This window comes from Pseudopodoces humilis, chromosome 6 (genome assembly GCF_049639895.1).
Source record: "Pseudopodoces humilis isolate 2021_Gansu_Grassland_sample_001 chromosome 6, ASM4963989v1, whole genome shotgun sequence".
NCBI lineage: Eukaryota > Metazoa > Chordata > Aves > Passeriformes > Paridae > Pseudopodoces > Pseudopodoces humilis.
The window spans coordinates 42,245,320-42,263,513 of NC_142205.1; the positions used below are offsets into that span (position 1 = coordinate 42,245,320).

The following is an 18,194-nucleotide window of genomic DNA, read 5'->3' on the forward strand; positions in this document are numbered from 1 at the left end:
TAAGTGTGGCAGAAAACCTATGCAGTGCTTAACTTCAAGACTTTAGGATTAACAACTGAATTTGTAAACTTCCATTACAATAACAGCATTAATACTTACCTTCACCCAAGGGCATGTAATTAATTTTTCCATTGATCTTAGTGATGCCCTTTTCAAGAGATGGCCAAAAAGATGGTTATCATCATCATAGCTCTGGTTCAGGCAAGTTGTTTCAAACCAACAAATTAATAATAGTCCTTGAAAATTATTATGGACCAGTGTGACTTTATGTGTCAGTCTTCAGGTAAATGGTCTTTTCATAGCCTTAAAACAAATCTCCTAGCTAGTCCATGCGTGCAGAGAAAGCTTCCATGAAGGCTAAGTAAAAGGCAGCAGCCATTGGTTTGTCTTCATGTGAATGCATTTGTTTTTTAAACCTAGCATGAAAATGATGTAGAGAAAGTATCATTCACTTAGTGTATGTTACAGCAGTATAAGCATTTAATTTAGTTTCTTTCAACTCTATTAGATATTTAGGCTCATGTTTCTGCGATTCCTACGTAAATCGGATGCCTAGAACAAAAGCTATGGCCTTCCTTTTTGTGTATTTTTTAGAGAATGTTTCTGTGAACATAGTGGATAGACCTGGGCTGGATGCCAGGTACCCACCAAAGTCACTCTATTACTCCCCTCCTCAGTTGTGCAGGGAAAGAAAATGATGACAAAAGGCTTGTGGGTCAAGAAAAGGGCATTGAGAAATCTCTCAGCAATTACTGTCACAGGCAAAAGAGATTCAATTTGAGGAAGTGACTTTAATTTATTGGCAATCAAATCAGAGGAGGGTAATGAGAAATAAAAACTACATCATAAAAGATATTTCTGCCCCCCCCTCCCCCCCCCTTTCTTGCACTTAACTTCACTCCCAATTTTCACTATCTCCTCTGGCCTGGCAGCACAGGAGGATAGGGAATGGGAACTGTGAAATTCATCACAGGTTGTCTCTGCTGCTCCTTCTTTCTCACATGCTAACTGCTCCAGTATAGGTCATTTCAACAGTATCCAGTCCTTCAGGAACAGAATGATCCAGTGTGGGTTTCCTGCAGGGTCACAACTCCTGCCAGCAAACCTGCACCAGTACGAGCTTCCTATGGGGTCACAGCCTTCTTTGGGCATCCATCTGCTCCAGCGAGGGGTCTTCCATGGGCTGGGGATGGATCTCTGCTCCACTGCAGACCTCCATAGGCTGCAGCATAGGGGACAGCTGCCTCACCATGGTCTGCACCACGGAGCCACTCCTGTAGCCCCCACACAGCCAAACCCTTGCCACATAAATACAGTACACTGAGATATTTGGAGATCGCTCCATTGACTTGAAGATACTTGGACCACCCTTTTGATGTAATACTTTCTGTCATTTATACCAAAAAACACATTTTGAGGAGATCAGACAAGCCTTGTTGCAAAATCTGGTTAGTAGTTGAACACTAAAAAAAAAAAAAGTCAGCACAGGAGTACAGCTCCTGCAAAATGAACATTCTTTTGAGGAAGTTTTGACTTGCTAAAAACCTGCTTACTTTAAGATGAGCTCTGATTTCTTTTTAACAGAAGAACAAAGGACACCATGCAACTAAAATGTCCTATAAAAGATGTAGAGCAGTCAACGAGCTTAATCTGTTGGTGAAGAATAAAAGGATGAATATACCTAAAGATCATGCAAATTTAAGAATATAAGTACCTTAACCAAAACCCAAATTTAATTCCAGCATCTTATCACTTTAACAGTGCCTAGTAATGGATACAAGAAGAGGAGTTGTGGAACTTGTACAGAACAATGCCTCACTGGTGTATGTTTCTTGTGGCAGTGTGTGCTACTTCCATTACTGCACTATGGAACCATATGTAAATGCAATTTAATGGCAAACTAACTTATAATGAACTTTGATTTGGTTCAGAATAGATTCATTCCAGTTAAGGATGATGACAAATTTTGTTCTACTGAAAAAATAGAACTGTTTTTTGACAGGTGCATCTTGGGAAATTTTAATTGCATTAAAACGTTTTGCTTTTTTCTTATTGCAATACAGGTTGAAAAGTAATGTTGAAATGCCAGCATTGCTTTTTGTGGCAGAAAAACCCCCAAAACTTAACTTTACTCAATGTATTGTGAAGTGTTTAATATATAGCAGATTGTACAAGGCATTGAAATAAAATGGGGATGCGCCTTTTCTAAAGAAAACAAGGCCATATTTATGATGATTGATGATGTTTTCGTATAGTATTGTAGGAAAAAATAGTTTATTTTTAAACTACTTTTGGCATTTTCCTACAGCATGTAGTACATTTGCTAAACATATGAAGAGCCTCACATAAATAACATTTAAAATTAGGAGTGTTTTAGTTTGGAACATTTTGAGGCCACTTCTTTTTTTAAACTGCAGTTTCTTCAATTACTGTCTTTCTGATCTGTCATATGATACTGATAGTGTATTTGGAATGCTGCAAATCAGAGGAATATGTCTGAGACATTGGTTTAGCACACTAAGTTTTCACCTTTGAAAAATTTTGAGTTAAATCAAAAAAGAAAAATTTGTGATCTCAGCTATTTGTGGACATTTACCTCCACTGAGATCTCATCTAATGAGACATTTACCATAAAGAATGCAGAAAATAGTATATTGTCCTAGAAGCACACAAAACTTTATGCAGTAAGTGTAAGGGTGCAGATTTGGCCCTGAAAGAAAGTTGTGTAGCAGAACAGCATGAAAAAATATCCATATTGCTAGCTCTTAATGTACCTCTTTTTTCTTTCATGCATAAAATCCAATAAAATCAACCATCTACAAAGAGAAATATTCCTACAAGCTATGTGGCAAAAACTCAGCCATGCAATAGTGGAGTGTACATGAGATTATTGTGTATGAAAGAATGCAAAGTACTACCAAAAATACTCTAGGCCACCCTCTTTTCTCCTAGTTAAGCCAGTGTCAGATCTCAGAAACAGAAGAACCCACCAGAAGAGGCAAAGAGCAAACTTCCATGGCATTGCACAGATGATGTGGGCTGATTTTAAAAAAGCAATGGTAAAAAGCAAAAAGTTATGCCCAAAACTCCCATTTTAGAGGAGGGGAATAATGATATTTATACAGTGAAATTCAGACAACTGTTTTCTTTGCTAGAGACTGTATATGTCTCAGAGCACAGGATTTATTTACTGTACGTTGCATTCTCAGTTAACCTAAAGAAAAGAAGAAAGTGGTAGGTCACACCAAGGGAGCAGACAGCTGTGGTACAATGTTACAATGAATGTAGCAGGGAAGTGTGTGCAGCAGAAAATCAGTTAATTTAAATGAAGGGCAGCATCTGGAATGTTTTGTAATGCTCTTAATATAAGAACAACAAATATATCTTCTTTGGCTTATAGCAGGCTTCATTCTGTATCTGTCCTGATACATCTTTTTGTACAGTGCCTTCAAAGAAATACCATCCCTGGTTACCATGGCAGTCGAGTTTTGTTACCAGGTTGTGCACTGAGCTGTTTTTGGATCTAGAACTTGGCAGCTTGATTGAAAAAGGTCCTTGCCTGAAAAGGTCCTTGATTAAAAAGATGTTTTTGGAAAACTTTGATAAGCTAAGCAAGAAAAGGCAACCTGCTGAGAAGGTGTGGCTGGGCTGGAGCTGTGCAGATTGTGGGGGGAGGTCTCTGCCTTTGTCTTTGAAAACACAGCAATTCACCAGGCTGAAGTCCTGCCTGCTTACTGGTGTAAGCTTTGATTTCTGGATGGACTCATGTTTGTGTGCGAGTGTTCGCTTTGTACACAATCAGACAGCAAACACGCTCTGAGTTACTATTATGTCAGATTAAAGGACATAAACCAGGACAAAAACAAAGGAAATCTTGTAACAGCAAATTATATCTCTTCAGTTATCTGTTTTACTGAAAAAGTAGAATTTTGTTGAGTTTTTTGTTGCTTTGTTGCTTATTTGGTTTTTTTAGGGAATAATTTTTTAAACATGTAATAGTGAAAGCAGAGAAAGCTAGGAGACACCTCATCTTCTAAACTGGCAAACTACAGTCTGTAGGGACATAAAATTTTGCATCCCAAATTGCAAGACTAGACATAGTCTAGACATAAAGAGCACTTGTGTAAGAGAACTGAGCCTAGATGATACAAAACCATTCTCGTCCTATACTCATGCCCTCTTTTGCTCAGCATTAGAGGCTGATGCTCAGGTGGGTATACTGTTTGTGAATAATGGAACCTCTGTAATTAGAAATTCATATTTTGTGTGTTGATGAATACTTCTTAACTCATTGAAACTCTCTGTAACCTATAGTATTTGAAATGTAGTCATGCAGTAGTGTCATGCTTCTGGGGGGAGCTGCACTATTAAAACTGCTTATGTTATTTTATAGATTCAGGTACTGGTTTGTTATATGCAGACTCCCAGCATGGTCAGGTTCTGATGAAGTGCTCTAGGACAGACTTATGTGTGCTAAGCAAATTCTTGTGATTAAACACAGTATGTTTATATAGTATTGGTTGTAGACAAGTCCTTTTATAGCTATTTCTCTTTCTAAGAGGAAAACTATGAATTGAGCAAAAGAATTTGCTACAGAGGGGCCTGTGTTGAAAACATTTTCAGTGCAGAGGTATGAGACCTGTAAAGCAGAAATGTAGCTAGAAGATTGATATGGGTTTTATCAGTTATTTTCTACAAAAATATTCAAACACTGAATATTTTCAAACTGAAGAAGTCCTCTTCTTTGCTGAAATGCAAACCAGCGTTTGTGTCATCAAAAGTAAGCTTTTTAAAGACTTTCATGTGAGCTGAAGCTGTGTGTATTACAGCAGGTAGACTGTAAATGTAATTCCTTATTAATTCCTTATTAATTCCTTTCTTCCCCTGGCAGTTATTAAACCAGCTTTTCAGTGTATTTGGCAGAGTGTTGCTATGGTTACCAGCAAGAATGCTGCTTCACTAAAAAAGGTGCATTTTAAGTCCAGGTAAAATGCTAAAGCTGGAATCTGTATGCAATGCTAAGATGACAGCATAGGCAATGAGTTGGATAAACTTAAATAGACGTGTCAAGCAGAAACACTGTCATTCTTCCTTAAAACAATGCTGATTTTAATGTTATTGTGAAATGCACACTTCCTAACTGCATTCATATTCTGGAGGATCACCCAGCACAGATGTACTCATCTTGAAGTTTTTTCTGATACATAAAGAGCAAAGCTGTGCAGGCACCCCTGCACTGGGAAGTGGCCAAGCTGGGGTGGGTGCTTTGGGCAGATCAGTGGGTCAGTTCTGACCTGCACAGTAAACAGCAGGCCCAGTGGCGAGCTTTGAAGGTGAACTGGGGTGAGGAACCATGTGGACCTTTTGGCCATCTGCTTGTTGTCTGAGCTGTGTCAGGTAATGCCAGCTGGCCCATACTAGGTTGTTTGCTGAAGAACTAATGCCATCATTTAAAGTTTATAAGGGTGGTTGCTTTCAAGGGCTTAGGTAACACCACTGGTAACTGTTGATTGAATTTTATTCCTCTTGCTGTATTCTAAAGTTGCTTTTCTATTTCATGAACAATGATATAATATTAGAAGCTGTTTAAACATACCTAAGCAATCCAGACTTTGTTACTGAAGTTAGTGCATCCTGGTATTTATCTTTGCAGCACTTGACTAGTGGAAAACATTTGGTTTACCTACAAATGGCTATAAATGTAGGGCTGGTTTTTGTTTTGCTAATGGTAGAACCCTGTGCAAAACCAGATTTTCAAAGTGCTCAAATGGAGATGTGTGTAGAAGTCCTATTGGGCTAACCAGTATGATTTTTTTTCCACACAAAAAGTTCTTTTGGTGAGTGAACCTACTTTGGTGCTGTATGCTGTTGTAAGATTAGGACTAAACACAGGATCATTAATATAATAAAACATGTATTTTAAAAGAATCTTTGCATGTGGATTCCTGTCTCCTGCCTTTAACTGTTGAGAAACAGCAGTTAACCCACTTGTGGAATAGGGTGCACCTCCACAAAAATAAGAACAGCAAAATCCCACGAGAAATGTTGCCGTTGCTAGAGGATAGTGGGTGACACAGAGTCCTGTCCTTCATTAGTGCATTTGCACTTCCTGGGTGAATAGGCACAAAGTGAAGAGTGAGACTTCTTGGAAATTCATGCCCTACCATGTACAGTGAGTGAGGAAGTATGAAGCAGATTAAAGAGTTGTCCATTAGGATTTTGCCTACAGTATTAGTTCTCCCCATACATTCAGTCCTCCAAACCATCGTAACGATTTCTGCTAGCCCTTAAGCACAGACTGTTCTGCAGCAAAACATCTGTAATTCCAGCCTGTGCTGACCTGCCTTGGAGCAGAGCTATTCCCAGACTTCAGCCTGCAGTGGCAGTTGCTAACATGCATCCAGCATTGCAAGTTCTGCCTGAAATCTGTATCCAGATCATACCTAGGCAGCAGGCAGTCTGTATGTCATGCTTTTGATTTAAAGGGTTGGGATCTGCAATCAGTTACTCCCATGCAGATCTAGTCAAGAAAATGAGATTGCCAGGGTGTGAATGAGGCTGGATGTTAATGCTTCATCTGGTGTGTAATTATAGGATTGTTCACCTGCGAAGCAGAAATGATTCCAGCTCTCTCTCATGCAGAATAAGGAATTAACCAGAGGTAAAATCTTCAGAGCACTGCAGTGATATAAATACTAATTTGAAAAATGGGAATGAAATGTTTTTAAAGGCAGCAGATAAGACTGTTCATTTATATGGTGAGTCAAGCTGTAAGAAAGGTGGCACTTTCCTTAAAAAGTGGACCCACACTTCTGTATTTGTGGTCCCCTGTTGGGAGCTTTAGTAAAACATTCCTTGCAGAGGAGCTGTTTCATCCTTTTTCATTGTCAGTGTTTATAGAAACTGTTGTGCATAATGGAAGAATATATTCTCTACCACAGCAAACTAATTGTCTTTTAAGTTCTCTCTGAAGCCTAGAATTACAGGCTGCAAATAATTGTGGTAATAACAATAATAAGCCCAAATCTTAATTACAGAATGAGGAAGAAAGGAAAACCATGTTTCATGTTCAGTCTGTTACTTAGAGAGACAGGCCTCTGTTGAGTTTCACACACTGGACCTGTGACTTTGACAGTTCCTGCTCCATGTAATTTCCTTCTGTGTTTCTGCCTTTGCAGTGTAGTACTCGGGTACCTCCTGTGCCCTGCTACAGCAGATGAAATGCATCCAGCCAGCTCTGCTCTGAGATGTGCTAGCAGCTGCTTTTGGCCCAAGTGGTCCTGACTGTCCATTTTAGTCACAGTCTGCTGTTTTACCTAATCATACAGAAAGTGAAATCCCAGATGCTGTTTTCTTCTACAACTTCTTTCCCATCATGTGGTGTGATAATAGAGCCTAATGAGGCTTGTTCACCAACATATGGCAGAGCTATCTCAAATGTCTCTGTAGATTATATATATCCGGATGCAAAGCTAATGACCAGTCCTACAAATGCTGAAATAAACAGAATGTACACAGTTAAAAGTCAAAATGGGTTATTAAATTTCTGCATACTACAGTTTTTGAGGTTGGAGGGAACCATATGGAAAACACATACTTTTTACTTGCATTTTGCTACTGTTCTTATGGTGTCCCTGGTCCTGCAAAAGAGAGCTGAGTTAGTGAAATGGACTTGCCTATACCCCTTTTTCCCTAGGACACAGCAAAAGAATGAAGAAAGAAAACAAATCTTTTATTAATTTTCTTTCTGCTTTCTATAACTGAACTGGCATGGAATGTGCTGCGATGTGTCTAAGTCAGCAGAGAAGAAGCTTTGGTTCTGAAATATTTCTTTTCCATCAAGTCTTCAGAGCTCCTGGAATGGAGCACTGTTTGCTCCACCCTTTGCTAAAGGATGTTCTGAAGTCTTTAGCTACTCCTCTGAGAGTAAGATTTTCAGTTTGATGCTTTTCTGTAGAAGTTTTCCAGTTCTCCACATACCTCTTGAAGTATCTAAATGAGGACATATTTATATCCTTGTCAATAGAAAAATATCCAGTTGGTCAAATTAGTAACATAAGTCCATTTGATTGATTTAAATTAGACAGAAATTATATTAAAAATCCATGTGTATATGTTTATCCTCTGGGGAAAAATAGTTAAACCCCTTTTTCCTTCAAGCTACAATTACTCAGATTACCTTGGGAAATGCCAAAAGTTTGTGTTCTTGAAGGACTACTTTGTTGAGCTGCTTAAGTAATCATAAAACTCAACGATCAGAAGAAAAACAAAAATTAAAAAGCCAAAATAAGGTTGTTTCTTAGAATTGCATCAGTTGTTAGCAAAGCTAAGCTGGATTCAGCTGAGCTAGGTCATCACTGCACCCTGAATCCATCTGTATCAATGCTGAGCTTTTAGTGTGGTTTGTCACACTGGAATAAGTGTCCCTTTTTTGTTAGTGAAAAGCATTTTTCCTTGATCCTGAAGACCCTTTTACTGCATTTTAAGCATATCAAGACATATAGTTTATTATAGTCTTCTGGCAGTATATTTGGAAAGTATACTGCATGCACACACATTTGAATCTTTCTAAGAATTTTATGTATTTTCCATTATTCTGCATTAAATGGATTGTAGAAAATTAAGGTTGTAGCTTCACCCTGAGTTCTGAGAAGATATATTCTCATTGAATCATGCATTGATTCTCCTAAGACACTTTGAGCTATCGCTAGTTTTACCCTGTCTAACCACTAAATATCCAACTTGAATGGCAGACATCATCCCTACTAAACTCTTCTTGACAGCCAGGAAATTATAAAGGTAGCCCAACGTTTAAAGGTTTGGTTTTACTGAACTGCCAGAGGTTCTGTGTCTTAACCAGCTTCTACAAAAAGCTAGGTAATTTCTTAAAAATATCTGTAGGTATGTAAAGGGTTGTCCCTATTAGTTGAATTGAGTTTACTGCAATTTTACTGCTTAGCACACTGTGATTTTAGCATTTAGTGTATATTTAGTTAAACTCACTCATGGTTAAGAAAAATTTTCCTGCATTTGGTCACCTTTCATCTTCATTTTCATGTTGAAAAACTTACTTTGCAAATATATTGTCTTGAGGAATGAACATCCAAAGTGCTTATTTTGGGACAGAACATTGCATTCTTTTCAAAGAATTAGTTAATACAGTTTATATGAAATATAATTGTTAGAAGCTTGAAAATTCAATGGACCTTAGAATTTACTATTAAAGGGTATTTTGACAGAAACTTGTGATCAGATAGCAGGTGATTGTTTCCCAGATATTTTCCACAGAGCCCCCTGCTCCTAAGATTTATATTTTGGGGCTTTGACTCCATTTGTGTGGATGTTTTATTTCAGGAGTTACTTAAGCAGAATGTCTCTGTGGCCTGTTTGAAATAACATTAACTTTACCATTTGCAAAGATAAATTAATTTGTAACAATACTTTTTTTCTACCCCAATGCATTTCTAAGTTGCTATAGACTTAAAGTAGCAGTAAAATTTAGCATCATTAAAGATTTAACTGAATCTGTGTTTCTAAAATCAGAATTATGGACACTGTGTTTTGAAACAGAACTTGCTGTGTTTCAGTGGCTCTGTGAATGGTAAAGATCATAAAGTTTTAAAAACTTGGCTCTCAAAAATTGAATTGAGAATGCTAATTTTTGTCCACATGGTCTGACTTTCTCTTAGAGTAGTGATACATGTTAAAACTAATTTGACAGCCTGCTGAATGTGGTCTTACATCTCTCTTAAGTGCTATTTTATTTCTGTGTACTTTCAGGAATTATTTACCTTACCTCAGCTCTTGGCCGCCTGACACGTTCTGCAGTCCTCCTGACTGTTTCTGCACGGGATGGGGGTGGCCTTCCCTCTGCCAGCAATGCAGCTGTCACAGTAAACATCCTTCAGACTGTTTTGGTTCCTGCCACATTTGAGAGATCTCGGTATAGCTTTTCTGTTCCAGAAGATGCACCTGAAGACAGCGTGGTTGGCACCGTGAAGGCCAGAGAGCCTACAAGTAAGTCACATTCTCGGTCAGAGATTGTTGTATTTTTGTTGTGACCATTAACTGGAAATAGCTGTGGATGATTTTTATTTCCCCCATAAACCTCCATGTTATTCATTCAGTCTGTCAAGCATTAAATAGAATTTACTGTTGGTGTTTACAGCAACTGGTGTAACGGCTGGTTTATAAGGATGCTCTTTAGAACAGTTGGAGATTCATGGTATGCTCCTTGGTGGTCCATAGAGATTGGTAATGGCCTCCATTTTTATCCTGATGGATTTCTGTAATTGTAAATGGGGACATAGGAAGCATGTTGTGAAAGTTCAAGTAAGTGTGACAGTTTGGCTCATGTTAAAGCATTAGCCATGCAAGCCAAATCTCAGAGCAATACTTAAAATAAGAAAGTATTCAGAAGTTTCAGAGGATCTTCAAGAAATGCTCTTGGCCACCCTTCAAAAAACCAAACGACCAAACAAAACCCCGCACTGTCTCAGAAGTCCAGATGAACGTTTGTGGGACCTTTTGAAAATATATTTAATCCAGCTGGTTTTGTTATCATTTGTAAAGGGAAATGGGTTAGCTCCTGACAGTCCTTGGTCATAAAAAGCCCTGTCCTGAGAGCTCTATGTATTTGGCTCCTATGCAGAGCAGCAGGATCCATGAGTCCACATAATAGCCTGATGATGGATCTGTAAATATAAGGTGGTAGATGACAAGATTTCCTACAAACTTGATTAGTCAGGTCCTCCCATTTCCTTCTTTTGGGAAGGACTGTCCTCAGGGTGGAGATAGCACCCATGGGGTGGCCTTGGTAGTAAGCCTGAATCTTGAGACGGTTTGTGCTTTAGGTAGCATCTGATGTATAAATGTTACAACAATGATCACCCATGAACAGTAAATTTATTAAAATACTTTTTTTTTTTTTTCAGGGAACTTCCACCTGTTTCATTCCTTGCTATAGTAAATGCCTGTGTGTAGTGAAATTGCTCCCACAAGACTAATTTATAGGAATGTTTTTTCTGTATTTTAGATCAGGGAAAAACAAGAGGCTATTATGTGATTTTCTCTATAGAGTTTTATAATACCAGTGTGATGAAAATCAAACAGTGCAGAAGTGGACAAACTGTATTTATTCATGTTTTTCTGAAGGGCTCCAGGGATGGGAAGAAGGAAGCATAAAAAGCCTAAGAATGTCAAACATCTGTGTAGCTTACATTTATTCCATTGGATTTAGCAGCATTCATTCCCCCCAGATGTTCTTGCCTATGTTTGTTTCCATATTTTGTTTTATTTTTTTTACATTTTTTGTTGTTTCTATTTCTAGATTCGTTAGAGGTGGTTTCTTATAGAATTTGCTCCGGTGATCCGCATGGAAAATTCTCTATCGACCCCCAGGTTGGCATTATCCGCACCAAGAAACAGCTTGACCACGAGGCTCAGTCTGTTGTGGTGCTCACTGTTCAGTCACAGCTGGGTAATTCCCCTGTCTACAGCAGCACTCAAGTCAACATATCTGTGACAGACATTAATGACAACCCCCCAGTATTTCCTACCAAATCTGATAAAGTAACCATCTCACATACCCAGCCTCCTGGCACTGCTGTCTACATTGCTCACGCAGAAGACAAAGACAGTGGCCTAAACGGGGCAATCAAATACAGTATTGTGAGCAAGCAGTCAGATGCATTTAGCATTGATCCAAGTCTTGGAGTGGTAAACCTTACCAGGACAGTGTTCGCAGAAAAGCAGCGGGAATATACTCTACACATAGCAGCCGAAGACTGTGGAAGTCCTCCTCTGACTTCTTTGCTGGTGTTGACAGTGGTTATTGAAGAGCAGAAGATGGGCCCTACTTTGGTTTTCCAAAGCTTGGTGTATCAAGTAGAAATCAGTGAAGCTACCTCTCCAGGTGCCCAAATCCTTCAGGTTCAAGCCCACTCACTTGATCCACACAGCATTACTTCCAATCTGACGTATTCCTTAGAGCCTAGCACTGATTCTGTTGCATTTGGAATCAGCTCTGATACAGGCTGGGTTTATCTTCGGAAACACTTGAACTATGAATGCGCACAAATGCTGAGTTTTAGAGCCTTGGTCAGCACATCTCAGCATGAAAACCTTAGGCAAAATGCAAGTACATCTATAATAGTAAATGTCCTGGATGAAAATGATCATTCTCCCATGTTTATGCGTGAGAGCTACTTCTTTGAAATTGAGGAAAATCCAATTCCCAGGGGTGTGGTTGGCACCATTACAGCCATTGACAAAGACTCAGGAAGAAATGGACAGCTTTCCTATTTCCTCTTGTCTGATGGAAAATATTTCAAGATTAATTCCAACACAGGTAGCATTTTATGATTTATAATCTGCCTAATACTGCTTTTGGAAAGCAGCCTTCCCTAAGGGTATGGAAGTAAAGTATAAAGCTTTCAGGAACTGCTGTGAATCTTTTTGCTTGATATATAAATATTTTAACTCTAAGCTTCACAATTTGGGGAATGAAATAAACCAAATACATTTCCATGAAAGATGGACTAGCCCCCAGGATTTTATGTTTTTCATGACTTTGTTCATGTCACTTGGTCATAAGTTTTAGTGTTTGGCCAAAAAAAAAAGAAGTTTTAAGTTATAACTTCAGTAGTTCATATGGTAATTTTTTTTGCCTGTGATCAAGTAGAGTTGAAAAGTACAGATCAGCCATAAGTAACTATAAAGGTACTTATGAAATTAGACAAAGTGATTTAAAATACTTGTGAATGTTTCTGTAACTAACATCAAAACTGAGTTTGTGTTGTACATGGCATCACAGAAGTCGAATTGGCTGAGAGAAATTTTTCACAGCATAGGGTGTACTCTGCAGTGAATCCCCAATGCCTCAAGTAATAGGGGTTATGTGTACACCGTATAACACCAGAGACCGGAGCATGGAAAGCCTAAAGGAAAGGAATCCTTCAAGGGACACAGGCACTGTAAATAATCCAGTTTAGCAAAATGATATGTAGGGAGCAAAGATCTGCTGTTTAAAATTCCGATTTCCAGATGTCCAGTCCCCATGTGGAGTGAATAGGCATTCCCAGAATTTCTCTATATGAATCTCAAAATAAAAGCAGGTTCCTTTTGAGTACACTCACGGAAGCTTACAGGCAAACAGAATACTGGAAGTTAACCAAGAAGATATAAAAAAACGCATGTGGTTATCTGTGTGATGAGCTTTGGTCAACCGCAAATCTCTGGTTATATTGGATTTGGCTAAGTAGGGAGAAGATTGGTCAGATTTATTTGCTGGGTTTACCAGAACGTATGGGAGCATATGGGTTTATGATTAATGTACATAATTAATAAATGCCCCTTGTCAGCAGTTAAACCCCAGTGCTCATGTATTATGTGTCCTGAAGTGCGGTGAAGGCCAGATGGATTTCTTTGGAAGGTCAGCACTTTGGTTCACACTGTTTTATACCTTTGCTCTGGGGTGCCCAGTGTTCAGTAAAAGATGTCGTAGGGCTCTAAAGTACATTTGCAAAATTGCTATTGACAGATGTTTCTACAGAACGGGGTTTGAAAAGCTGAGGTTTTCGTGTCAGTGATCAGATGTATCAGAGGGCACGTATCATTATTACACATGAAATCAAATGCATAATTGCACGGGCTAAGATGAGTGCTAGCGTACGCTAAACGCCTAACTCCCTTTCTCCCCCCTTTTCCTTGGCCGTCAGGTGAAATCATAAACTGGGCGGCGCTGGACCGCGAGGAGCGGGCGCACCACGAGCTGCGGGTGCTGGTGACGGACGCGGGCCGGCCCCGGCGCAGCGCCACGGCCGCCGTGCGCATCTCCGTGCGCGACCGCAACGACCACGCGCCGCGCTTCCCGCGGGGGGCGCTGCGCCGCCAGGTGCGCCGGGAACCGCGCGGGCAGCGCCGCCCCGCGGCCGAACCGCCAACTGCGGGGCTTCCCAGAGCCGCCGGCTCTCGGGGACACCGCCGGCGTAGTGCTGTTCGCTTCATTTCCCACCTCCGAGCCGTAGGAAAGATATTCGAGTTAGCGCTCTATGCAGACCGCGGCAGAGGGCTGCTGGAACTCTGTTGTTTAACCGTCTCCAGAAATGCTCATTGCACTTGCCGTAAATACCGCTGAACTGGAGAATGGAGCAGCAGCTAAGCTCTCGTGTTATGGCAAGGGATTTGTTTTAAGATTGGCTTTATCCATGTATAATTGCAAATAATTTATAAACTTTATAAAATTATAGATTTTATCATTTGTAAACTGTTTGGTGACAGGTTTTGGAAGGGCAGCCATCAGGGACGCTTGTTACCACCATCTTTGCAAAAGACTTCGATTCTGGAAACAACGGTGTTGTATTATATTCAGTAGAATCAGGTAAGAATTTAAAGGGTTACTAATACAGAAAGATACATTAAAATAACGAGCATTTTAGAAAGCCATGTATCATACATATTTATTTTGTGTCTGACTGAATAAAGCTGCCTTTGTAAATAGGAATCAGCACCATCTTGTGTCTTATGAAGTGTCTAAGGATATGCAAGCAGCTGCCTTGCCTCCCTTCGCTCTCTGCCCCATCTTTCACGGGGTTTAGTTGCTTCTGTGGCTGGTCAGAGATTGTTCAAACAGCACTCAGAAAAGAGTAGGACCATGACCTTGTACTGTGCAGTTGAATATTTTAGTCAGTTGTTTAATATCTTAAAGGAAAAATGTTCTCCCTTTTCCCATAACCAGTTGAAAATTTTCCTGCTAAAATAACAGTTTGTGACAGTCTGAGACAGGGATCAGAGGGATCAGCAGATAATCTGAGTAAACAATGAGGTTTGTGGGCTTTAGTTCAGGTTCCACCCTTTGCTTAGCACTGTGTTAACCTGACATAGCATGGCTGCTTAAAAACAGTTCTTTAGTTTTTCCCATAATTCCCACATGTGGTAGTTCACTTCTGGGGTAAGCTATAGGATCCAGTTTTGTTTGCAGTGAAATTAATAACAGAGCAGTCCTAAATTAGAGCATGAGTAGGACTGGGGCATTAATACCAGTAGGAGACATAATGTGATGTCTGGTTTTGCTGCATACCACTTGCTACACTTCCATAAAAGTGAGAACTCTATCCGTAACCAGGAGGGAAGACAGGTCTGTTCCTCCTGCTTTCCTTCGGTATTGCTTCAAAACAAGAGCTACCAGGAGCAGAACCACTTCTTTTTTGTTTGGTTTATGTTCTATTCTACCAGTTTAATGTAATCAATACTTTTTAAGGTTGAGATTTATAACCTATAGTAATTTGCAAGTAGAGCTTACTGTTTCATCAGAGCAAGAAAACATTATTCCCTTAATTCGGATATAAATGACTGCTTATATTCCAGAGGGAATTGGATGGTGTCTTAGACTTTGTGACATTGTGAGTAAGAATATTTTGCACAAAAAAGATCCCCCTTGTGAAAAAGGGAATGAGTAGTGTGCAACCCTTTGTTCGAAGAGTGATGGCCAAGCAATACAGGAAGTGTTTTTCAGGGGTCTTGGCCTGTTCATGGCCTGTTCATGTATCTAACTATATCCCCTTCCTTCAAACAGCACATTGGATTTTCTTACTGACTTCACTGTAGAGCCCCAGAAAGGAGAAAGAAAGAGTCCAAATTATAAAAATGACTAGCTACACAAAATATGACTGGTCTTGCAAAAGCTGTCTCTGGAAAGAACAAAAGGATAAAAACAGCAGCAAACACACACCCAGCTTCCCCCCCCTTCCAAATTGAAAAACCACTAAAAAATCCTTCCCAGCCTTGGAACTAGATATTTTCCTGATAAACAAATCCAGAAACAGCTGAGTTTCTCTGATACTAATTTTTGTTGTTGTTAGTTGGCTCACAGCCTTTAACATCTGGTCTTCTGTTTCATGGTGAAGTTTTTGCCTGGTTTATATTTAAAATAGTATTTTCTAGTTCTGGGACATTGTTCAGTACTTAAAGATGAAGAAGAAATATGATCTGATTTACAGCCATATTTGTTAAACTGAGAGACAGCAGGTTAATTGGGGAACTCCATGCAGACCAGTGCTCTATTCTTCAGTCGTGGGACTGCCACAAGATGAAGAGCTGAAAGTGCCAGCTGTTAAGCTTGTAAATGTTGCTGGGTAATTTTTAATATTCTTGAGATGTTAAAGAAATGTCAAGATAGCAGCAGTATATTAAGCTGTGCAGGAATGTTAATGACAAATGACAACAAAATACATGAGCAAAAATCTGTAAAAGAACTATGAGGTTTACATACCAGGCGAATTTTAGGTTACAGGGAAGTGTTTCCTTCAAAATGCCCCTTCCTCTCCCTAGAAAATCAAAGCAAATCATCCTATTATAATGTATGTATATGGAAGTGGGTGGTCACATGACCCTACCTCCACTTCTCTGTTATCAGTAATTCAGAGGGAGGTTAATCCCAGCTGTGTGTAGTGTTTATTCTGTAGTGATGCTGACAGTAGGAAAGTGGTTTGCCTGGTCTTCTTTATGACTATCAATAGGGTGTAGTATAGCATTTATAACAGAAATTAATGTATATTTGTAGGGCATCTGGAACTAGTGCTTTGTGTGTTAAGACTAGCATTGACAGAGGCTTCTGCAGTTACATTTTGAGCAATTATGTAAATGCAACATTAGCCCTTGGCCATGCAAGTGCCAAGAGAAGGCTAGTTACACTGTTAACATCACAAATTGGCAAGTGCTGTCCATGTGTCTATGAAGAAGTCCTTGTTCTCCAGAATGAGCAGCAAGCAGCTTGCAGGGAGCATTCCTAGACCTGCAGAGGGTTACATTTCTGCAGGAGCCCTCATCATGTTCAGGTTCTCCGGGAGCCATGACATTGCCTTCCTCTTTTCTGTTAAGGGAAGCAACTTTTCCATCATCTCAAAGGAAAAGGACATGGTCAGGGCACTAAGTATTTTAACACCTAGGAAAGAAACAGTTGTTCAAGAAATGAGGTAAAAATATAGTGCTGAGGTCACTAATCTCTGAGAAATCTCTAGTGCTATTTTGTGTCTGCTCTCTGGGCCATTTTGCCTAAATGCCAGTTTCTGTAAGGCCCGAATGTTCAGCCAGCCAGAGTTCACAGTAACACATTGCTTGGTGGTTTTTTTTTTGGGTTTTTTTGTTTTGTTTTTTTTTATATCACAGTTTCTGTGATCATCTTTGAGAGCACAGAGCTGAGAGAGTGTCTGAGTTTTGGAGAACCTCATGTAAATGAAAGTCTAGCCAACAGGTGGGACAAGGCAGAGATGAAAAAATTAATTGTAAAAATATATTTATTTATTGCCAGGTTACTTTTGCAAGTTCAAGAGAGACTGAGGCCATTAGGGTCTAGGTATTGAGAGATTCAATTTTTTTCTGTTCCATGCTTCATCTGCTCTTTCCAGTTTCCTTATTTCTTATCCATTTCTCATATACTTTCTTCCTTTTCTCCTCAGACACAAAAGGACACATTTAGGGTGTATATGATATAAGCAGCAGTTGTCTAATTCAGGTGACTTATGGAGATGAGAGCTAAGGAAATGTTTTTTGCAAATGCAGGGAGCATGAGCTTTCAGAACAATGACTGACATGCTGGATAAGTGTTAAACTTTTTTCTCAGTGTAAAAGTTTTTTCTGGCTTTCATTCAAATGGTTATACTTAGAATACATTTTTAAAATAGTTTGATAAAAATACCAGAAAATAGATATGGGGCATTTCAGGTTTAACTGTCCTTATAGTGTGGTACCAGATAAAAAAAAAGAAAATGCAAAGCACTTATAAAATGGAAGTCCCAACGGGTTTTTCTTCTATATAATGTCTCTTTCCAATATTTTTAGGGTTTTTTTTGTTACTTTTATTGCCACCAAAATATGCACAAAACTATTTCGTGCAATATTTGAATTTTAGTGTAAGTGTAGGTTTTAGCAAAATACTGAAAATATATCCATGCAATTCACATTATATGTTCTGTTTCTCATATCTCCTGTGACTTTTGCTTAGCTGGGATTTTCTGTCATGAAACATTATATGGAACAAAACAAAATAGCAGATCTGTGACTGTAGACGTATTGTTGGGATGTACACCAGGAAAGTAAACCAAAAGCTATTTATGAAAACAGTAATATAGCAGCATTAATATTTTGAAACTACCATGGAAAATGCAAAATGCAAGACTGTCTCATTCAATATAATT

At 39.2% G+C, this 18,194-nt stretch overlaps 1 protein-coding gene across 1 annotated transcript in view; it reads left to right on the forward strand.

Moving 5' to 3' along the window:
• Positions 1-18,194, forward strand: part of DCHS2 (dachsous cadherin-related 2) — a 107,671-nt gene that overhangs the window by 54,343 nt on the left and 35,134 nt on the right. Inside the window, exons 4-7 of the mRNA XM_088056987.1 lie at positions 9,781-10,017; positions 11,330-12,349; positions 13,719-14,023; positions 14,281-14,380. Coding sequence (XP_087913113.1) covers positions 9,781-10,017; positions 11,330-12,349; positions 13,719-14,023; positions 14,281-14,380 — 1,662 coding nt within the window. The remainder of the gene's footprint in view (positions 1-9,780; positions 10,018-11,329; positions 12,350-13,718; positions 14,024-14,280; positions 14,381-18,194) is intronic.